Source organism: Lactuca sativa, chromosome 4 (assembly GCF_002870075.4).
Source record: "Lactuca sativa cultivar Salinas chromosome 4, Lsat_Salinas_v11, whole genome shotgun sequence".
NCBI lineage: Eukaryota > Viridiplantae > Streptophyta > Magnoliopsida > Asterales > Asteraceae > Lactuca > Lactuca sativa.
In genome coordinates, this window is record NC_056626.2 from 404649754 (window position 1) to 404673569 (window position 23816).

At 34.1% G+C, this 23816-nt stretch overlaps 2 protein-coding genes across 2 annotated transcripts; both read left to right on the top strand.

Annotated features, from left to right (window-relative positions):
* Positions 1 to 1425: 1425 nt before the first annotated feature.
* Positions 1426 to 5256, top strand: LOC111883079 (mitochondrial outer membrane import complex protein METAXIN). The gene is made up of 6 exons (XM_023879444.3): positions 1426 to 1681; positions 1970 to 2304; positions 2392 to 2468; positions 2581 to 2641; positions 3403 to 3553; positions 4895 to 5256. The coding sequence occupies exons 1-6, from the start codon at positions 1516 to 1518 to the stop codon at positions 5080 to 5082; spliced, it is 978 nt and encodes a 325-aa protein (XP_023735212.1). The 5' UTR covers positions 1426 to 1515; the 3' UTR covers positions 5083 to 5256.
* Positions 5257 to 11500: 6244 nt separating this feature from the next.
* Positions 11501 to 16055, top strand: LOC111883036 (pentatricopeptide repeat-containing protein At2g34400). Its single transcript, XM_023879393.3, has 3 exons — positions 11501 to 12537; positions 12616 to 13585; positions 15599 to 16055. The coding sequence occupies exons 1-2, from the start codon at positions 11642 to 11644 to the stop codon at positions 13580 to 13582; spliced, it is 1863 nt and encodes a 620-aa protein (XP_023735161.1). The 5' UTR covers positions 11501 to 11641; the 3' UTR covers positions 13583 to 13585; positions 15599 to 16055.
* Positions 16056 to 23816: the final 7761 nt, after the last annotated feature.

The following is a 23816-nucleotide window of genomic DNA, read 5'->3' on the forward strand; positions in this document are numbered from 1 at the left end:
AGGTGATAACTTGTTATGAACAAGTGTACAATTATTTATAGAGATCGAATGCACACTTGACATCAAACCAAAATGAATTAGGTTTGATCTCAAGTTGCGACTTCAATGGTGATTAGACATATGGACTATGCACAACGTGTGGATTTTGAGTATATTCTGGTTGTAGGTTTGCATTTAGGGGTGTTTGGGATTGTTTATTTAAAACAACTTTTGATTTTTAATAAAACGAGTATTAGCTTATTAGGTGTTAAAACAAAGTTTTAAAAAAAGTGTTTGGTTTAGATTATCCGATACCAAAACGTAATAAGCTAATAAGTTAAATTTTATTGTTAATCAGTTAAGAGCTGGAAAATGGAAGTTGGCCAAATAGGGGGAGTACGTTGGGCGTACAAGCAAGTACGCTTAGCTTACAAGCCCTGAAGCAAGTATGCTACGCGTACGAGCTAAGTACGCCCCCGCGTACTCAGCAAGTTGGGCTTCAGACTCTTGGGCCTTCGGTTTGGGCCATGTTTGGACTGGGATGTTTCGGGCCTCGTTGGGCTATCAGGTTTTTGGGTTGATGATTATTCTAGGTTCGCTTGGTGAAGGCCCATAAAGGGATTCGGGCCCAATTTGGAAAATTGGGCCTTGGGTGATTAATTTAGAATTGGGTCTTTTGGATGGTAGGTTTGGGCCTTAGTCTTGGACCAAGCAAGGTAAGGGGTAAAATGGTCCTTTACCCTAATTTAGACTGACGGTTATGGATTGGAATCCAATTATTAATTGGATGTTATTTGTGATTGATAGCTCAGGGATTTTAGCGGGCCAGCAGCTAGAGACTTATCTGTGAGATTCAGCGGTGTGAGGTGAGTTTTCTCATTATGTTTAGCGGGTCTAAGACACCAATGTCGGGCCATGGTTTGTTATGTAGGAAGCTAGATGTCTGTGTGACTCTTGCATGTATATTTACTTGTATGTTTACTGGGCGGGGCCCGATGGTTATTTTGTATGCTAGTATCTTGTTATGTTTATATGATTTGTATGTGGGTAGAGTTTGTTATGCAAGTTTGGGCGGGGCTCATTATATGAGTTTGGGCGGGCCTGTTACACTCAGTGGGCGGGATCCATTATGTGTTTAGTTATGTATGATATATGGTAATTAGGGACTAAATTTGATACAATTAATTTTTAGGGATTAAATTTGTGAACAATAAAGGCATGTTGAAAACTAGGAGATACTCGTAATTTAAAAGTAATTATTATATAATTATTGGTTGTATGGTTGTCTAAATAGCCAAATGGGGTGTCTCTTTAGCAACCCAAAAGAACAACAAAAGGTCTTTTTTGTATATTTTCAAAACTCTGTTACCTTTTTAAGTCATTTTCTCTTAAATATTTAACAAATTTAGGGCCAGTTTGACTCAAATGTTTTCTTAGGGTCGGAATATGATATTATCTAAATCTGGTTCCTATCAAGCAACCTTATTAAATTAGGGTTTTACACTTCGTCTTCTTCCTCATAGATTCTGGTTACTGATGGATGAAGTGATTCAAAAAGAGCGGCAACATCTGACTCTAGTCACTAGAAAACCATGTTTTAGTCTGCCAACAGCTTGTCCTTCGTGCTTGCCTGTCTACATCTATCTCAAATTCGCCAATGTTCCTTTCGATTTGTGTTACAATCTCACTTATCCCGATTCCGGTATGTAATTTCAATTCCAATCTATTATATGCACATCTCTGGATGATCATGTGGCCTTTATATGCTTGTAATGTGCTGAGTTTATTGTTCTAATCGAATCAATGAAAAAAAATCATTGCGTTTTTTGGTCAAACGGGTGCATTTCACTTTTTCAATCAACATAACATTCGTTTTCACTTCACAATTAATATATGGATTTCAAACATCATAAGTGAATAATGAAATTGCTGCTACATATGGAACGATGCTGGTTGATGTTCAGTTGAGACGTGTTTTTGTTTCATTCAGATCAAATTCCTTATGTTGACTCCGATACATACGTTGCTTACAACAATGAGAAGGGTGGTGTAATTGAAAGTTTAAAAGAAGATAATATCGTCAATCTGGACTCAGAAGTCCAAAGCCTTCCTGAATGGGTATCCATAGTTGCAATGATTAATTCATGGCTTTCGGATGCAATCTTGTACGAGCTCTGGGTAGGTTCAGATGGAACTTCTGCAAACAAGATCTACTACTCTGATCTCCCATGGCCAATAGGAAAGCTGTTATATCTTAAACAAGTATACAATGTGAAACAGTTACTTGGAATTTCAAAAGACACAGCTGAAAGAAGGGAAGAAGAGGTAATGATTCTTTATCTAATCATTCCTTCCTTTTTTGTGTTTATAACTATAACTAATGCTCAATTTTGATGAATCTTTTTGTGACAGATATATAGGAGAGCTACCATTGCTTACCAAGCTTTATCAACCAAGTTAGGTGAAGAGTCATTTTTCTTTGATAACAGGCAAGTTTTGAGTTTTCGCATCCTACTTTTTTAATCCAAAATCTTTTCATTTTAACTTAATCACTGCAACAACAGCAAGTCTTTAATGTTTTTTCCTTGTTATGTAATGCAGGCCAACTAGTTTGGATGCTATTTTTCTTGGGCATGCACTTATTACACTTTATGCATTACCGGTTAGTATCAACCTATAGTAGCTATATTTTATTATGTTCTTGTTTGTTTTTCTTATATCAACTATGCTTCATCAGTGTACATTTCATATGCATGAGAAATTAGTTCCTCCATATCGTGAAATACTAAATCAGTCCCTTGATTATTATTTTTACAATTATGGTCCCTTATATGGTTTTCATTCCCAATTAGGTCCTGCCTTCGATATTGTTAGTTAAACTCTGTGGAGCAGACTGAGGGTAGATTGTGTAATCACATGATTAAAAGTTTTAGATATCATTCTAATTTCATTAAATTGTTCTCTTTGATGTCAAATTGTAATATAGAAACAATTAAGCATGGGCAAATTACAGAAAAACCACTACATTCGGGGAAATTTGACAGTTTGACCAATTATACTTTATTTGTTCCAATTAAACCATATAGTTTTAAGACAATTTTCCAAATTAACAATTTTGACCTGATATAACAGGTCAAAATGGTTACCTTAGAAAATTATATGTGAAACATGATATAACAGGCCAAAATAAACCCTAAAAATGTCTGGAACTTACGTAAATCATTACCATCTTTCATACCTCAAGAAAGTGTTGATTTTCAACTTATTTGGTGTTTATATATGATTGGGTTTTTGTTTTTTCTCAGTCCAAATCTAATGAATTTAGTTTCACTTAAAGTTGCCATTATTTAATAAATTCATGTTCACAATGCATTTTTTAGCTTCAAATTTTGTAATTTTATATCGATTATTTTTTACTTTTAGGAAACATCAATGCTTCGTAGCAAACTGTTGGAACAACCTAATCTTGTGTTATATGCTGACAAACATAAAGCTGAACTTTTGGATTCTTCAGATCCATCATCATCATCATCATCATCATCATCTATACCCAAACGAGGACCTTCAAATTGGAGTAAGTTTTTTTTTCTTTAATATAAATATAATTTCATAATTAGTTAATATATTAAATATGATAAAAAAAACCATCATTAACAAAATGATCCATTTTTTAATAAAGCAATATGGAAGTTGTAACGACATGGGTACTAATCACTTTTAAACCCGTTTCACCCGTTCTTTTAGCTAATTCTTTTAAGAGTAAATTACAAATTTGGTCCCTTTGTCTTACTCAAAATTGTAAGTTTGGTCCATCTTTTGAAAACTTCTTGAAGTTGTCCATTTTGTTGAGGATTTGGTCCCTGTGCTTTATGCTAGTTCACAAGTTTGGTTCGATTCTATTTCTTTTAATGTAAATTACATTTTGGTCCCTGAGTTTGACTGATTTGGTCCCAAAAATTGTTCTCTTGCAAATATTGATCCTTATTTAAGGTTCTTGTAGCATTTTTGGTCCATGTTCAGGTAAAATCACTGTTTTGGGTCCCAAAAGTATAATCCTTCTACTTGAAAAAAGGACATAAACCGTTTTAAAACTCCAAATAAGGTGTATGGACCAAAATTGCAAGAGAAAACTATTTTGGACCAAAAACATTACAAGAACCATAACTAAGGATCAAAATTGCAAGGCAAATTTCTTGAAATCTTCCCGAAGTCGCCCCTAAGTTTGTATTTTGTTGTGGATTTAGTTCCTTTGATAGTGAAATCAACTCTTAAAAGAAAGGGTAAATTACATTTCTGATCCCTGAGTATAGCTGAAAATTTCCAATTTTAGCCCTAAATAGTTCTCTTGCAGTTTTCGTTCTTATTTGAAGTTTTATAATGTTTTTGGTTCTTGTTTCAAGTAAAAGTACCAATTTAAATGAGGATCCCTATTTAAAGTTTTTGTAACGCTTTTGGTCCCTGAGTATAGCTGATTTATGCAATTTTGGTCTAAAAATATAGTCTTACTTGAAGCAAGGACCAAAAACGTTATGAAAACTTCAAATAAGGACCAAAATTGCAAGAGAGAACTTTTTAGAACCAAAATTGAAAAAAAAAACAGCTATACTCAGGGCCAGGGATCAAAAATGTAATTTACTCTTTCTTTTAAGACTAGCATTTCATTCACAGAGGGATCAACCCCACAATGAAATGCAAAATTAATACCGACTTGGGGAAGATTTTAAAAGTTGGACCAAACTTGTAGTTTTTAGTAAAGCACAGGGACCGAATCCGACATCGGGAAGAATAATAAAAGATGGAGAAAACTTGCAATTTTGAGTATAACACAGGGGACCAAATTTGTAATCTAGTTTTATTTTTTAATCTGTTTGATTTGTAGTAATACTAAATAAAATGTGGACGTTTTTACCCCTAGGTTCGAAGCCGAAAAGTCAACCACCAAAGAGGGAGAGGACAGAGGAAGAGAAGAATTTCAGAAGAAAAGCAAAGTATTTCTTGGTGACTCAGCTGGTTGCTGTTTTAGTTTTTCTTAGTCTTCTTGGTGGATCTGATGATACTGAAGTGGATGCTGATGGGGATGATGACTTCGATTATGATAACTAAAACATAAATCACAAACCTTTTTTTTTTTTTTTAAATCTGTCGTGTAGTTCATTTCATGTTATGTGGAAAATTTTGAAGACATGCACATATAATACACGACTTGATTGATGTGATTTGTTAGAATTAGATGATGACATAAATCTGAAGCTGGATATGCGTTTCTTGTGTTCCTCAGCTTTTGTACCATGTTTTTTTATTGTTGTTCTGTATGCTATAAGACAACCATTTCCGATGTGGCTAACAAAGTTTCTTGGGTTTTTTTTTAGAAAGGTATTCATGTCTTTTATGTAGAACGAGATATAGAGAGCAGGTTTCTGTCTCATTATTTTGGGTCAGATATGAGTTGAAGTCTTAATCGAAATGAAGATTCATAATGAATCTACCAAACAAAATATGCAAGAATTATATTTTATAGTTCTGGAATGGAAATTCTTTAATTCAGAACTTATTACTATTTTTTCATCCGTTTAATAATTTTGGAGTGCATTTTTTTTCATTACTATTCATCAACTACTTATTTATTAGGGTTATTGTCACTGTAGCCCAACAATGTTTAGTATATTAGTTTAAATGGTCCTTCGTGATTATTTTTTGCCTTTAAAGGGTACTAACTTGTGTTTTACCGGTTAATTTGGTACCTTTACCCATTTTTGAAGGTTACAGTGTCATGTCAGCAGCCAACTAGGCAGGTGAGTCAATAATTGACTCAGTGGTGAGTCGACTCATCGTTGCCAGGTGTGTTTGTGTGGTATCTTATAGCAACAAAAACCACCATTGATTCACAACCTCCAAAAATCACAACACTACTACCCCTTATTTGGGTATACATAAATCGATGGGTTCTTGGCGATCATCTTCAACTCCACGAGATATGGTTTTTGACGATGATTACGACGGAGACGAAGATGAAACAGACTTAGATGATAAGATGATTAGAGATGATAATCAGGTGATACCTTGGTCATCTTGGCTGCCTTCACCGACATCCAGTTCCTCGGGAAGAAAAGAGTACTTTAGGAGTTTAGAAACCGATTTCAAGAAAACAATTTGATTTTCAAATTGATTTCAAGCAAACATCTTAGAAAAACGGTTTCAGAAACTGATTTCAAGCAAACATTTTGATTTAGAGAATTGATTTTATATGCCGGTTAAAACCACCTTCACCTCGTTGCGATTCATAAGTGAAAAGAAATTCGAAATCAAGGAGAACATCTGCAACCGCGTCATACATGTCAAGAATTCGAAAGAGTTTTTCTGAAGATCTTTGCCCAATTGCAACTGCTTCCCCAAAATTCAACAGCTGCATTACACATCCTTTGGTTGTTTCAACAAAACTAATTTCTTTGATAAGTTCGGATTCGCTGAAAACTTGTTCGCATAATCGTTTTTCCCCAAAAAGAAGAACCTTGACCACGATTTTAATCGCTTGAATCCATTTCTTCATTTTCTCATCCAAAATTTTCCATTCAATCTTCTGTACTTCTTCAATACTAAGCCTTTCAGCTCCTAGAATGGATAAACACTCGTTTAAGACATCACGCCAGACGTTACTGTAAACCTGACAACACTTTTTTTCATAGCCGGACCTAATCATCTGATCGGCGATGGCTTTCAGCTCCTTGATTGCTTCAGGATGGATCAAATCGACAAAAACATCACCACCTAAGCTCGGGCCTCTTTCATGATGATACCCACTTCCGCTCCCACCATCTTCATCTTCTCTGTAGCTTTCAAAATCGTCCCCAATTTCAATCCCGTTTGACGGAAACGAGAATGAACCCTTGCGGATCGATCCATAGAGTCGATCTATGTCGAGAGGGATTGTGTTACGGATTGAACATCAAACTCTATGCTTGGTGTTCGATTCTACCGGAGTGAACATCAGGGTCATCGCTGGAGCCGAAGAAGACAGTGACGGAGCCGGAGAAGACAACATCAGAGCAGGTGAAGATGGAAGATGGTAAGGGATTTGATCGGATTTGGGTTCTAAAGAAAGCATTACATTAGGTGTTACACGTGGCAATTGAGTTGGCATTTAAACCTGCTGATTAGGATAGGGTCACCGGGGGTGACCCCTTCAAATTTTCCAGAATGACCTTTTAAAACCTAAAAATACAAGTTTGTGCCCTTCAAATGCAAAAAATAATCACGAGGGATCGTTTAAACCAATATACTAAATTTGTTACAATAACCCTATTTATTATTCATCAACATTTATTTATGTTTTGTAGTATTGCTCTCTATCCCCCGTTTTAATTACATTTTAATCCTATCCTCAAAGAATAACTACATGGTTTTGGAAGATATTGGAAAATGACCTAATTTTTGGGCATTTGCCGATATAAATACCATTCCAAAATAACTTTCATATTTAAATAAATATATAATGCGTATTTTTTTAGTCATGTGTATCAAACACTTTCCAAAAACCCCCTCTATCCAATTCTGATAATAGTTATTTCAAAATGTCTACTAACAGTAGTTTTTCCTTGTAATTGTATGCTCTTGTATCCTGTTTACTTCACATTGCTTTGTTTCTTTAACTTGTTTTTAAGATTTAAATGAAATGTTTATTGTTTATAGGATTTGGATATGTTCTTAAAATTTTGGAACATGTCTTTTCTTTGTCTGAAATCTGAAATCTGAAATCCAAAATTTGAGTCCATTATATACTTTTATGTCGGAAAAAGTACGTTTAATGTGACATAAATAGATTTACTTCAAATGTCCATATTTTAAACATGTAAAACCGAAAATGTTGGGTTGTTTTCCTTTTTTACGAAATTCCGGATTGTCATTTTGTGAGTATCCCTTTATTGAATATGCAAGTTAAAATTATAATATTTTCATTGCCTTTTTATTATTTTAACTACATAATTGATTAAATAACACCAATATGAAATACAAAGTATACTTAAAAACAAAAATTACCGAAGTAGGTTTTTAAAGATGAGAAGAAGACAAAGTAAGGTAATTCCATTTAACACTTAAAAAAAAAAGCCAAATACCAACAATAGTCATCAATGGATAAGGGTAGAGGTGCACAAACCAGATTATTTTAGAAACCAGTTCGGTTCGAGTCAACAAAGTCAAAACCGGATTGGACCAAGAACCGGATCGGTTTCAACCCAGAAAATGAGAAAATAGTTGAACCCATACGAACCGGATCATAAGGGGTTTGGGTGAAACCGGTTTGAGAAAACCAGTGGATTGTACCAAATGTGGAGCTAATCATGAGATTCTGGCAGCATGTCAAGATCTTTCACAATCTCTTTTGCTTTTATTTCAACATGATCCAAGTTAACACCAACATAACCTTCACCCGAAAGCAACATGTCAAAGGAGGCCATTTTCATCTTTTTGTAAAAACAACCATTAATACTTTTGTTGAGCTTAACAATATTAACCAACAGGCAACAGCTCCCTTCGTGTTGCTTATATCTTGGACTTTGAACATTATGACACCAAGTATACCAACTTACATGGCTGGGAATTGATGTTATGTAAGTAACCATATAATCTCCAAACAAGACTCAATGTCTGCATTAGTTGTTGTATATGGTTTTGTAAGTAAGGATATTTTCTTCAAACAAAACTCACTGTGTGAATTACTGTTGTATGATGTTTGATGCTAAATGTCGATTTCAAATTAAATCATCACAGCTAGTTGTGTTTACTGGAAAACCGGTATTAAAGGTAATATTGCCAAACTGGTTCAAATCGCCGGATCGGATTAGGAACTGAACCGGTTTAGGAGCGGATCGGATTCGGATTCAAAATGGGTTTCGGATCATGAACGAACCAGTTTTTTTGTGCACCGAAAGGTCAGACTGAGCTGCGAAAAAAAACCTTATTAGGCTACGAAATGGGCCTTGAATGGTCCCCAACTCCCCATATATTAGGCCTAGTTTTCTTATTTTCTTCACTTTTACATTATTTTTGGATGAAAATTCTCTAAAGAATTTCATAATAATTTCATTTTAGGGATAATGACTTGAAAGGGTAACGAACTTTCGACTTTTTTCACATTTAATCACTAAACTTTTTTTCGTTATCTATTTGTCATTGAACTATTAAAAATGTTCACATTTTACCATTATGACCGGCTGCTACCGGTCATAAGGGTAAAATGTGAACAATTTCAATAGTTTAATGGCAAATAGATAACGAAAAAAAGTTTAGAGATTAAATATGAACAAAATCGAAAGTTCGTTTCCCTCTAAAAAGTTCAATGACTAAATGTGAACAAACTTCCTCTTGTATTATGTTTTAGCAAATTATTTATTTTTGTTAAATTGTAGCAACATTTGTTGATGAAGAAATCTATGAAAAAAAAAAAAAAAAACCCTGAAAATATATTTAAAAAAAAACAAAAAACCGAAACCGAAATAAAAAACCAATGGTTTGACATTTTCCAAAATAAAAATTTTCAATCTGATTTTGGTTTTACAAAAAAATAAACCATTCTCACTGATGTGAATTATGACCATTGGTTTGGCATGCGGAATTTGTGACATCCCATGAATACGTAGTTACAACATCGTCTGAACTCATAATTCATAGTAAGGGGTTAGAGTATCATCGCATGAATACGTAGTTACAACATCACCTGAACTCGTAATTCATCACCTACAGGTTATGGGTCTACTGGTGTTTCCACTAGGTTGTCTAGAATAGTCTGTGGTCGCCATCTATACTCTGGTAGATGACTACATTGCCACATTGCCGGTTAAGGTTATGGTATCTCCTTTCATCGTACATCACCTATTCATCATCATCTATTTGCCTAATTATCATCACCTTTTTATCATCACCTATCGCTCATCATTTTATTTCATCACACACCAACTATTTCATCTACCCATGTTTCATCCGCAACATATTTGTAGATATAAAATAAATATACCGTTTAAATCTTTTAAAACATGTATAAAATCATTCATCCAGCATAGACAACAAGTATTCAAATAATATGCACACATAACACGTAATTTATATAAAATACTTCATATCTATGTGTAAGATGAAAGTAACTATATATACCATAAAAATCCCATAAATGCTTCCTAACTTCAAACCCCTAGGTTTACTCTACTAAAGCTTCATACTCTCGACTCTCTGAACCTAGAAGGGTCCAGATTCCTAACTTCAAACCCCAAGGTTTACTCTACTAAAGCTTCATATTCTCGGCTCTCTGGGCCTAGAAGGGTCCAGATCTATAACACAAACTTGCAAGAGGGGTTTGAGGCATTCAAAACCCCAAAGATGAAGTGATTCAAGCCCTAACCCTAAAATGGAATCTATACAATAGGGAAGGAAAGGGGTTCATTTTTGTACCTCAGAATGAAGCTCCTTGCTTGAATAACTCAGAACAATAACCTTCATTGGCCCCTCTTGCTGGAACTCTTCTCCTTTCTTGCAAAATCACACCAAAAAGCTCAAGATAGCTCTTCCTCTCACTCTACACACTCAAGCTCGCTAGAGTTCTTACTTATGGGAAAGGTAGTCGCAATTGAAGGCCATAAGTGCCTTTAAATATGGCTCGAGCCCAAAGATTTAGGGTTTCTGCCAACAGCGCGGACTTGTCGAGTCGCCTCACTGACCCGTCGAGTCCATTCATTAATCCAGTCATCAGTCCTGACCTTACTCGACGAGTTGAGGCGTCAACTCGTCGAGTCTCTCTTCTTAACTTAAAAGAACAATACTTAAATTATGATACCTGGAAATCTGGATGTTACATTTTGTTTTTTTTATTTCATAGATTTCTTTATCAACAAATGTTGCTACAATTAAACAAAAATAAATAATTTGCTAAAACATAATATAATAGGAAGTTTGTTCACATTTAGTCATTCAACTTTTTAGAGGGAAACAAACTTTTGATTTTGTTCACATTTAGTCACTAAACTTTTTTTCGTTATCTATTTGCCACTGAACTATTGAAACTGTTCACATTTTACCCTTATGACCGGTAACAGCCGGTCATAAGGGTAAAATGTGAACAGTTTCAATAGTTCAGTGGCAAATAGATAACGAAAAAAAGTTTAGTGACTAAATGTGAACAAAATCGAAAGTTCGTTACCCTTTCAAGTCATTATCCCTTCATTTTAAAGCTATTTTTGCTGTGTAGTATTCTCTGAAGACTTTTACCATAAAAACGTTCATTTATTATTATTATTATTATTATTATTATTATTTTTTGTGAATTCCTGCAAGTCAGAGCTAAGAACTTTAGTCAGACTGCAAAAATAAATCAACTTTTTTTTTCTTAAAAACGACCCCTTTTGGTGATTTTACGGACAGACATTTACAAAATTGATTACTTGGAAACCTTATAATTTTTGCTTAAAATAATAAGTTTAAGATTTTCAAAGTTGATACTAACATTGAACATTTAAAAAGTACAAAACAAACCCTAAATTCATATATCTATAAAATTCATAACGAAAGATTAAAAGTAAATAAATTTGTGCATAGTTACTTGCTATTTATATCGTTCAAACTTGAAAGATTCTGTAGTTGCTTTCTCTTTCGGATCAACCACACCCGCTTTAAAAACATGCTCAGAAAAACTACCACTTTTTCCCGCCAACTCAGCTTTCAGAAGCAACTGCAATGGCAGCAGCAACAGCAGCCTCTTAAAGAGCGACTATTGATCATCTTAAAGCAATGTGTTTCAACCAAAACAGTTCAACAAATTCACACCCAAATGCTCATACACTCTGTAGACAAACTCAATTTCCTACTTGCCAAGATTATTGATCTAAAAGATTTCGATTACTCCTACCATTTATTCACATCAATGCACGAACCAAATGACTATGCTTTCAATGTCATGATTCGTGGCCTAGCAACGTCGTGGAAGAAGTTTGATCTTACTTTAGAACTCTATTATAAGATGAAGGGTTTAGGCATAAAGCCCAATAATTTCACGTACCCGTTTTTCTTTATCGCGTGTTCAAATCTATTGGCGCTTGAACACGGTAGATTAGGTCATTGTATGGCGTTGAGAAGTGGCTTAATGGTGGATTGTCACGTGAGGCATTCATTGATCACCATGTATTCCATGTGCAGTGCGTTGAGTTGTGCACGGAAGGTGTTTGATGAAATTCACGAGAGAGATCTGGTGTCATGGAACTCAATGATCTCTGGGTATTCACAGATGGGTTGTCCAACGGGTGCTTTGGACTTGTTTGAGAAGATGAAAGGTGAAGGATTTGAGCCTAATGAAATGACTTTAGTTAGTGTTCTTGGGGCTTGTGGGGATTTGGGAAATTTGAGTTTGGGGAGGCTTATTGAGGATTATGTTGTGGATAATAAAATGAAGGTGAATTCTTTTATTGGTTCATCTTTAATTGGTATGTATGCAAAGTGTGGGGATTTGGTGTCATCAAGGAGAGTTTTTGATAAAATGACAAAGAAAGATTTAGTAACATGGAACTCCATGATTACAGGGTAAGTGTTTTTCATTTATGCTTCTTCAATTATGAAACAAAAAACGTTAATCTCACTTTTTTAATCTTTACATTACAGGTATGCACAAAGTGGATTATCACATGAAGCAATTTCAATCTTCAACATCATGAAAGAAGAAGGCGTAAAAGCAAATAATATCACATTAAGTGGAGTTTTATCTGCATGTGCATCACTTGGTGCTCTTGATGTTGGTAAATCAATAGATGAATATGCATCAAAAAATGGTCTACAACAAGACATATATGTAGCCACTGCTTTAATCGACATGTATGCTAAATGTGGGAGTGTAGACCATGCATTTCAAGTTTTTGAAAACATGCCTTTCAAGAACCTTGTCACATGGAATGCCATGATTTCTGCTTTTGCTTTCAATGGAAGGGCAAAAGAGGCAATATTGTTATTTAACAGAATGTCGGTTTTCCCTGATGATGTAACATTTGTGGGAGTTTTATCTGCGTGTGTTCATGGTGGAATGGTGAGAGAAGGGCGTAAATTCTTTGACTTGATGACATCATCTTATAAATTGGTTCCTAAAATCGAGCATTATTCTTGCATGGTGGATCTTTTATCCAGGGCAGGTTTGGTAAATGAAGCATGGGATTTTATACAAAAAATGCCTGAAAAACCGGATGAAATTACATTAGGTGCATTGCTTGGAGCGTGTCAGAAAGTTGGAAATTTAGATGTTAGTGAAAAGGTGATGAAGGTTTTATTAGAGATTGAACCTAAAAATTCTTGGAATTATGTGATTTCATCACAAATATATGCAAATTCAAATAGGTGGGATGATTCGGCTAAAATGAGATTACTTATGAGACAAAAGGGTGTCACCAAAGTTCCTGGTTCTAGTTGGATTGAAGTTCATGGTCAAATTCAGGAGTTTCGTGTTGGTGATGATTTACATATTGATTCAGAAGAAATTTATAAATTGCTTGAATTTTTATATATTGAGATGAAGTTAAAAGGTTATGTGGTGAATACCAATGTTGTGAAAGGCAAGAACAAGAAGTTGTCTTGCTCATGAAGGGTAATTTTCTATACTTAATAGATTCTATATATATATATATATATATATATATATATATATATATATATATATATATATATATATATATATATATATATATATATATATATATATATATATGCAAAGGAATAACTACCTAGTTTTACTGATTTGTTTATTATAGCATCCTACTTTCATTTCTTTTTATTACAACATTGTACTTTGAAAGTCTATTCAATTAAAGCTATTTCATCAAAATAGAAACGAATTTACTGCTGTAACTGGATAGATGTTTCAAAGTATAATATGCTAATAAGAAAATTATTGTTAGTATAATAAGAGGGTAAATTTTTTAAATTAGAATGTCTTAATATGTATTTTTTTGAAGGTAAGATGATGTAATAGAAATAAATGAAAGTACTTTGTTGTTTCTTGCATTTAGTCCATTATGCATACTCTTTGCTAGATCATTTTTGGGTAAATAACACAAATGCCCTATGAACTTTCGAGGGTTTACTCGTTGAGTCCCTAAAGTTTTTGTCGGACTTTATCTGTCTCTAAACTAGGATATGACCTGCTCTTTTAGTCTATGTCAACCTGTAATAACCGGTTCAGTGACCTTTTAGACCAAAAAACTTACATTGTGCCCCTATAAAGCCAAAAAAATATGTTTAGGGATCAATTCGTACCAAAAAAACTCTCCTTTTCTTCTAAAGTTGATTCACACTCAATTCGTACCCTCCTAAATAAACTGCTCATCAATATTTTATTCAGCTATTATAGCCACCATAACCCACCTTAATCACCATCGAATCAATATCACAACAGCCCAATCCAAACACCCTTATTCTTCCCCTTTATCTCGTGAAATAAGCCACCACTGGAGCACCCATGACCCACAAAAACCACCAGTCAGCCACCATAACCAATCACCTGCAAATCGAATAAAAAAAGAGATTAACTCTCATTTTCTCTGTGAACCTCATCAAACCCACACATCCTTTTGAACATCGCATTCATCAAATCTGCAACTCGAAGGGAGAAGGAGAGGTAGCTTATGCGATTTTGAACAGAGAAGGAAGGAGGGGGTCAATTCCTTGAAGAGCTGAAATCGAATCAAAGAAAAAGTGAAAGGGGGTTGTGATCGAGAATCGATTAGAATGGGAATAAGGTTGTGATCTTCGGTGAGTGTGTGTGACGATCGAGGGTGAAGACTGAAAGAAGAGCGCGATTGATTTCTTGGGAGGGTATGAATTGAGTGTGAATCAGCTTTAGAAGAAAAGAAGGAGAGTTTTTTTGTACGAATTGATTCCCAAACTTATTTTTTTGGCTTTATAGGGGCACAATCTGAGTTTTTTTTGTCTAAAAGGTCACCGAACCGGCTATTACAGGTTGAAATGGACTAAAGAGCAGGTCATATCCTAGTTTAGGGATCCATAAAGCCCGAAAAAAACTTTAGGGACTCAATAGGTAAACCCTAGAAAGTTCGTAGGGCATTTTTGTCATTTTTCCTATAAAAGCCAAGCATTTTTGTTCCTTTTCTTAGGTTTAAAATTATCTAGGTTATGATAGTAGGATTAAAATGCAAGAAATAGCAACATAGTTTCATTTATTTGTTTATTATAGCATCGTACTTTCATTTCTTATTACAATATTGTACTTTCATTTATTTTATTAAAACATTGTACTTCGAAAAAAATCTACCTAATAAAAGCATTGTCCTTCCAATATGACATAATACATTGAAAAGTCTATCCAATATAGCATACAAAATTGTTTGTATTTGGATAAACATTGCTATAATTGGATAGATTTTCGAAGTACAATATTGTAATAGAAAGAAATGAAAGTAGAATGTTATAATAAGCAAATCAACAAAAGTATATTGCTATTTTTGGCTTTTGACCCATAATTTTATACTAAAGTTTTTAAAAAAGATATTGTAGCTACTAAAGTATATTGCTATTTCTTGCTTCTACCCGAGATTCTTCTGTTCCTGATTTAATTGTTTTGATTTGATTTTCTTGTCTTTAGGTTTGAAGAAACTTTATATTATGAAAGTTCAATGAAAGATCCCGAAGAGAGCAATGAGTTAAATCTTGCTTCCAATGCATCCTCAAGCATGACAAGCTTTTTAGAGCTTCTTTTTTTTTTTATAATGAGGAGGAGGACAGGGCATTTGCGTCTTTTGCATGCATGAGAGATCAAGAGTGAATATTTGTCCCATAGTGTTCCACCTTAAAATTTACATTAGTCTCATTCTGTGTCCAGTGCTCGCCAAACACAGTACAGTCTGTCATGTCATATCATGCGGGTGCATCAAATACCTTTCATTCAAAAAAAAAAGGGGTAGTGCAAAACATGCCCATTTTATATGTCAATGCTCATCTTAGAGCCCATGAAGATCACCAAATCTTTTACACATTCAACTCATTTGTTTGATATGTATTTGAGTTATGAGTTCAACTTATAGTTCTTTAATGTTTGCCAACTCTTTGCATTCCCTAGTCTTTTTCTTTTTTCAAATCTAGAATAAGATGTTTGCTTTGGGAAAGAATTTCTAGCCTCTGTATAATGTTGCAGTTGCAGCTTATGAAACTAGTTTGAGTGTTTTATACACGCAAGGAGTCAGACTCTTGATTATTGTTAGTGCAGTGTTATTGCTTTATTACTAATGGTATCTAGGGGTGTCAAAAATGTCCGAACCCGATTAATCTGACCTGCCTCAAACTTGAATAAGACAAATAGGGTCGGGTTTAATTTGGTCAAAAATGTAATTCGGGTTAACCCGGAGTATACATAGGGTCGGGTTTCGGGTAGATTTCATTATTCTTTTCGGGTTAATCCCGAACCCGAATAACCCATTTAAGCCCATGTATGTGCCTTATCAATTTGTAATGTACAAACCTTTTAAGTTGTACCCTTCTATATGTTTCCTTGAAGCATATCCGAAAGCGGTGATTTTTTTTTCTCATCGTCGCAATTCACAAACACAAACTCATGCATATATAAATGTACACCAACTGCAAGTCAATTAATTAAAGCGATGCAAAAAAAAAAAAACATTTGTTGTTATTACTCTTATTGTATGGCTACATATACGATTGTACACCAACTCAATTTTATAATTTTATATATTATTGCTCTGACAATAGAAAAATTATTACTTCAAGTTATTTCAAGAAAAAAGGTATAGCATTTATTGTTTGAAATACAAGTTATTGAATTGGTTTTATTTTGTGTTTAATATGGTGTATCTGAAAAATTATTACTTCGAGTTATTTCAAGAAAAAAAGGTACAACATTTATCGTATGAAATACAAGTTATTGTATTGGTTTTATTTTGTGTATAATATGGTTTATGTGAACGTGATTATAAGAATTTGACCGCAATTGGTATAATTTTTAACACTTAGTACAATTTAAGTTCCCATACATTTTAGTTATTTACTACAACGGCACAACATTAATTCATTTTATATTTTAATCCGACTAACCCATACCAAAATAGAGTTAGGGTCAAAAGAATTTATTAAAAAAAAACCCGACTAACATACCCATTTAACTTGAAACTCGATCAGGTTGACCTGATTAACAACCCTATATTAGTATCCAAAGTTTGCCTATTTCATCAATCTATGTGGTGTTTAATTACATTATCCTTCCATCTACGATTGTGTTAAATTTCCAAAACTATGACTAAAGATGTAGATTCTTGTATACAACATGGACTCAAATATGGAATTTACTATATCTTCTATTAGACCTGCGTGTATGGGTTTCTGAACACCGCGGTAGGTGACGTGTCACTGCAGTGGTGCGGTGAACATGATACCGTCTGAGGTGGGTAGGCACGGTAAGAGTACCACATGAAAAAACTCCGCTGCACTTTCTTCCTATCTTTTAACTTCTTGACCATTTTTTAATGAGTATGTTTCAAAAAAAAATGTTTTTTTCTCTATTATAAATAAACACACACATTTCACATTTTAAACCACAAAACAAAAACCGAACACTTCTATATACTTAGATTTACAAACCCAAAATGTCTTCATCGTCATCCGTTTCATCATCAGACGCGTTGGCGTTACGGGAAACGACATTTATCAGGGACATTATGCGAACAACATTAGCTTATATACAAGAAAATGAAGCCTCAAGTTCACGTTACAATATCAGAAATCCTCCTTACGGAAAAATCATGAAGACGGACAATCAACTTATGAATGACTATTTTAACGATGATGCAGTCTACATTGACCGGATGAAAAGATAATTATTTTTCCACATTATTAAGGATATAAAAAATTGACTTTCATATTTTCAGCAGAGGCTTGATGTAATATGTCTAGCATTAAAAACTGTAAAGCCGTAATGTAACATCTTAATTTTCAAACCAAAATTTTCTTTAAAAAAACAATAAGTAATTTATCCAAATCATTTTCATAAAAGATTAGTGATAAGTTAATTCAAAACATTGTGAAATCATACTGTCAACTATATTAAAACCAAGTCATGGAAACACAGTATTGATTACAAATAATGGAAGTCATAATCATATGTGATGTGTGTATTGTACAGTCAAGCTAGCGCCCACCCAAAATCTGGAGAACAACCTGAAAAACACTAAATCTATAACCATAAGCATAAAGTTTTGTGAGTTTTCCAAAATACCACATATCACAATACACATACAATGCATACAAATAATGGCTCCTGACGCACACATCAATCCGACGGGGTATCTTTGGCTCTCTGTTGATAGTTGATCCACCATCAACCCTGAGTAATCTTGGTTGTCCATCCCAACCCCAACTAGTATATTTGGCTCTCAATTGATATTTGATTCACCATAACCCTGAGTCATCTTTGGCTCTCATCCTGTACGTTGATCCGTCCCAAAGCCCTACTGAGTCTCTACGCCTTCAATTGATAGTTTGACCGTCGTCAACCCCCAAACATAATATGTCGATATATAGCAAACAAACAAACAAGTTCAACAAACAACAGACAAACAACTATGTTAGTCTACTTGCCTAACAACATACATACATCCTAACATGCAGAGGATATATATTGTAACATATAGTATAGTGAGAAAGCTCGCCTGAAACTAGCTGCAAAAATCACATGGTCTTAGACGAATAAACGGCTATAACGAACCACCTAGAACAAATAGAGATCCATACTTAGTCTATAGCTCAAATCCCAACAATATCGACCAAAAATCAAACCTATCAAAAAGTTAACTGTCATCATGTCGCTACCAACCACTAGTTGCTTTGCGACCACTAGGTGACAAAATAGTTGTAATTGCTCGTCGCGGCTCATGTCGGTGTTCCCTACCCCTCGCACCGTGAATAACGGGAAACAACCAACTTTCTCATAAGTTCTTAATCCTTTAAGATTTGAACTCTAACCATCCAAACCTCATCAAAATATGGTCTTAGTGGATAAGATTTCCAAATTTATCCATTTTGCAAGTTCCAAATATCAACATCTCTAATTCTAGGTCAAAAAGAACCAAAAATGTATCCATAACCTTGCATGGCACAAAATGGAGGATCAAAATCAACTTCAAGTGTCACAAAGGTTCCAAAAGACCCTAAGACTCAACCTTTGGGTCTAACTCCACCCAAACAACATGAAAGGACCAAGAATAAGCTTAAAAACATAGATCTACAACTTAAGATGCAAAGATATTAGGGCTTGAATACTTATAGAGTTCCATAACAAGGAAAGAAGGTTGACACTAGAGAAGATCTAACACTCTTGCACCCAAATCACCTTCGTCACCTTCTTATTTCACACACCAAAACTCAAGGAATGCTCAAATTAGAGCTAAGGTTTCGATCCAAAGAGGGGAGACCGAAGAGAATAAAAAACCATAACCATCTCATTCCTTAAATTTAGCTCATGGCTCGAGACCTAGGGTTTTGGGCTGTGACGGCTTCACGTTGCGGCAAATCAAAATGCCGCATCGCTTCTTAATGACACGGCTTGAGTTGTGCACATCCAGCAGTCTGTAAAGTCTGTAACGCCCGTGAATTTAGGCTAGGAGTTTAAGGGATAATGGTTATAATTATCCATTTTATTGAATAATAAAAATCCTCGATTAGGATTATTGTTCTTTGTACGCGTTACTGGTCATATAAATACTTAATTATTGTATACACGTTATGTTGACAAATATTATGGGTATATAATATTTGTAGAAAATCTTATTATCATTAAGTGATAAAATAATTTTTTTTTAAATAAGAATACTATTTAGCATAAATAGTCTTAACAAAATTCATAGTAGTCGTGATTACAAATCCGTGAGTATAAAGAACGTCAAAATTTGGCTTCGTATAGAGAAGTCATGATTTTTTGAAGTTTCGTGTTTGACACAATACATCGATGTTCGTCATAAAATATGAAACGAAAATAGGTTGCTCGTTAGCCAAAACAATCTAAATGAAAGTTGACATCCTCATAAATATGAATACGTCGATATAAAGAACGTCGAGAACAGAGCCCGTATGAAGGAGATATGAATTTCACAAAGTCTTTTGCAGTGTATTCTTTATAGAGTGTAAAATAAAAATAGAATATGAATTAGCTGAAAAGTTTTAAATGAAAGTTTTAGTAATCTTCAATACGAAACTGGAGATATAAAGAGCGTCAAAAATGGAGCATGTATGCAGAAGTTGTGATTTATCGAAGAATGCGAAAAAAATACCTGATAAGAGCTCCACAGTCGGTGAGATACATGGCCCCACCAGATTGTTGATACGTGTCACAACCAAAAGAGCCCCTTCCTCCTTACGCAATGCTAACGTGGACCAAAAAGAGGCCACCATGTGGCTAGGGCGTGGCGTACCTCCTGAAAATTTCTATGTAAACCTTCAATTTTTGGCTCATTTCTCCACAATTCTCTTGCACTTTTCTCTGGAACTTTTCCCACACCTCGAGGCCCAACTTTAGGAGTTTTCAAGTATTAGTAAAGAAGATCTGGAGCAACAGAAGTCCCAATAAAAAGGATCTTTTGGTATCGAAGTTATGCCCGTATAGTTTCCGACTTTTCGCTAGAAAACCTCTAAGTTGAGTTATACTTACTACGCTTTAAGTGTAACTTATATTTATGTTCATGGACGTTATTATGAACCTATAAATAAGATTTATTAGTAATTTCAATCAGAGTATTGATCGATCTACTTACGAGAGTGATGTTTAGGCTAGATCTGTGAGGTGTTTAAAGTGGATTTTCTAAACAATACATCTTTTACCAAACGGATCCTACCTCCAGAGTAATTTTACCTGGTCATTTTTAATTTGATAGAACTCGGTATTTCATTGGGATTAATGATAAAGCCGATAAATTGTTAATAACACCTTATAAATACGAACGGATACTGAAGCGTGATAATATTTGTATTTAGGTCATTTAAAAATGAGAGAACCAAATTGTTAGATGAGGAGCTAACTTTCACACAGGTCTTCCACATTAATCAGTTGAGTGTATAGTTACTTTAATGAACATGATTTTATTATAAATATTTATTAAAAGTATTAAATATCAGTCGAAACCTATATGTGAATAAATTACTTATTATATGGGATACGTGTTAAATGTAAATTTGGTAATATTATATAAACATTGTGTGAGCCAGATATGGTTATATATGTATTTAAGCATATATATATATATATATATATATATATATATATATATATATATGTGTGTGTGTGTGTGTATATGTGTGTGTGTGTGTGGTATTAATACATGATAATCTAATGGAAGTATTATTAATTAAGAAGATTAAATGTATACTAAATATCTAATGCTCTGTGTTAAATATATACATTGTGATATGAGATGGTATTCCATAAACAAAGAATGTAGTCTTGTCTAGTTTTTAAATAAGACGTATAAAGGATGTTTAGTTCCAAGGAAATTGTAGTCATACCATGCATTGTGATAGTATTGCATGACCAAGAAAATTGTATTGAAAAAGAATTACAAGTATTTTAATTTATTCTAGTTACAAACTACAGTTTGTCAAGGATATTTAGTTCAAAAGTAAGTTGAGTAAGTGTTTAGTTATACCTTGTACTGTAATGATATTGTATAAGCAGGAAATTTGTATTGGAAGATTATTATAAGTATTGTAATCTTGTCTAGTTATATATTGTCACAACTGTAAATTTTGAGCCATGTAATCTATACATTCAAGTTAATGTGAATCAAAAACTTCAATCAAATACAACATGCTAGGAGTACAAGTAGTCATCAAACAATTGGAGACCCTAGAAGTTCTTATTAAGCCTAATCTAGGCTAGAACTTCCTCATTGGATCCAAATGGGCCAATAAGCTTCCAATTAGACTATCATGGGCTTAGAACCCTAATTGGGCTCTAATTGGACCCACTCTTATTTATTTTAACATTTTAGGTCATGTTAGACCTATAATGAAATGAATTGGAAGATTTGGGCCAAGGATAACCTAAACTAGCCCAACAAAATATAAAAATCATATTATATTTTTTTGGACCAAAAATCATTCAACTTAACTCCTATGTGGGCTTAGGGGCAATAGAGCCCAAAAACCTTTTCTTCCTTCCCAAATTTCGGCCCAAGAAAAGCCCAAGAGGAGGAGTTGACTATTACCATGCCACCTCATTTTTATCTCTTGGTTTTCCATGCAACATATCTCATATCTCTATGCATATATCACTTCATGTCTATTCCTCTCTCTTTTTCTTCTTGCTCTCGGCCAAAACCCAACACACACACACACACAAATATCTCACAAACACTCTCTAGATTACTCAAGAAACCATCCTCCCTCTTCACTTAAAATCTCGAAACTTTGCTTGTGCATCAAGAGGATTTCAAGGAAATATCATCACTTCTTGGTAAGTCACACATATCTAAGAAATTTATAACTCTTTTTCTCATTATTAGATCCTCTCTCTTAAACAATTTTGGTAATCATGCTCCTAGAAAGCTCCTTAAACTCGAGATCTACATCAAGGAAAGCTAGGGCCGAAAATCACTTCATTTTCCTTCCATTTTCTTTACAAAACCGAGCCCCCACACCCAAGGTGAGATTCATACCCCTATTTTCTGTTTTTATGAGTTTTTGTGGGGGGGGAATACAAGTGAAAGTGTAGATCTATATGTATTTGTATGCCTTGTATGATTTCCATGCTTATATGTATGCTTTTATGTGTTTTTATGTTGGATCTAGCCTTAAAACTCATCAAAACCGAGATATATCTTGTGTTAAATGATTTTAGCTTCAAATATATTTCTAAACACAAAGAGCTTCAAGAAAAATGGCTAAGTGGGTTAGTGATAATTTTCTTTGGGTTAAAAACACAAATTTTGGGCCTAAAATGTGAAAAATGCAAAAATAAGGGCCCAAATTGACATTTCACAGATTCTGATGGATGAAGTGTGCCAAAACAGTTTCTATAAATAAATTTCTGGAAATATACTCATTTGGGGGATTAAAAACATAAATTTCAAGCTTATTGGGCTAAAAATGAAAATTTCGGCCCAATAAGGCCCATTATGCGAATTTTTCTGTTTTGGAGGGCCAAAACTGTAACTTTCTGTAAAACAGTGGACTATAAGTGTTCCAAATCCTTTTCAAAGGTTTAAAATGCTTTTTAAATTTAAAAAGGACCAAAGTTGCAAAAATTTTCCATTTTGGGCCAAAATTGTCAAAATTGCGAAAAGATGGGCTAAACCGAGAAAAACTGCATTTTCAGGGACTTAAACTGCTTTCTTTGAAAAATATGCTGGAAAATATTAATTTCAATAATTTTTGGTGTTAAAATGTCAAGAAAAATAGTTTAAGGACCAAACCGGTAAATATTTAAATAAAAGGGTTGAAAATGCAAATTTTACAATTAATGAGAGGCTGAAAACAGAAATATTCCAAGACTGATTCAATGTGTACCATTTGATCAAATAATGACACCTCGACTATCAACGAAATACAACTCATTACAATACCAAAAGTCGTTGTTAAACGAATTGGCTCGGTCTCGAGCCAATGCAAATCTACAACTACTAACTCCTTGATACATACAAATAATGATTGGTAATACATATACATACGAGTGTGCACAGACGTCTACGCACCATCTTCGGGCCCCAAAAGTGTAAAATCTTGTTTGTTGGGCCTAGCTAGCCCAATGACCTGATCTTAAGGCCCGAAGACATTTTTTTTCTACGAAGTGTTGAGTTTCACCGACT

What these genes read in the sequence shown, in the direction of transcription:
- LOC111883079 (XM_023879444.3), top strand. Translation starts at nt 1,516, where the DNA reads ATGGATGAAGTGATTCAAAAAGAGCGGCAACATCTGACTCTAGTCACT. An exon ending in TCTCACTTATCCCGATTCCG is followed by an intron (nt 1,682 to 1,969) that starts GTATGTAATTTC and finishes TGTTTCATTCAG; the next exon opens with ATCAAATTCCTTATGTTGAC. An exon ending in TCATTTTTCTTTGATAACAG is followed by an intron (nt 2,469 to 2,580) that starts GCAAGTTTTGAG and finishes TATGTAATGCAG; the next exon opens with GCCAACTAGTTTGGATGCTA.
- LOC111883036 (XM_023879393.3), top strand. Translation starts at nt 11,642, where the DNA reads ATGCTCAGAAAAACTACCACTTTTTCCCGCCAACTCAGCTTTCAGAAG. An exon ending in TGGAACTCCATGATTACAGG is followed by an intron (nt 12,538 to 12,615) that starts GTAAGTGTTTTT and finishes TTTACATTACAG; the next exon opens with GTATGCACAAAGTGGATTAT.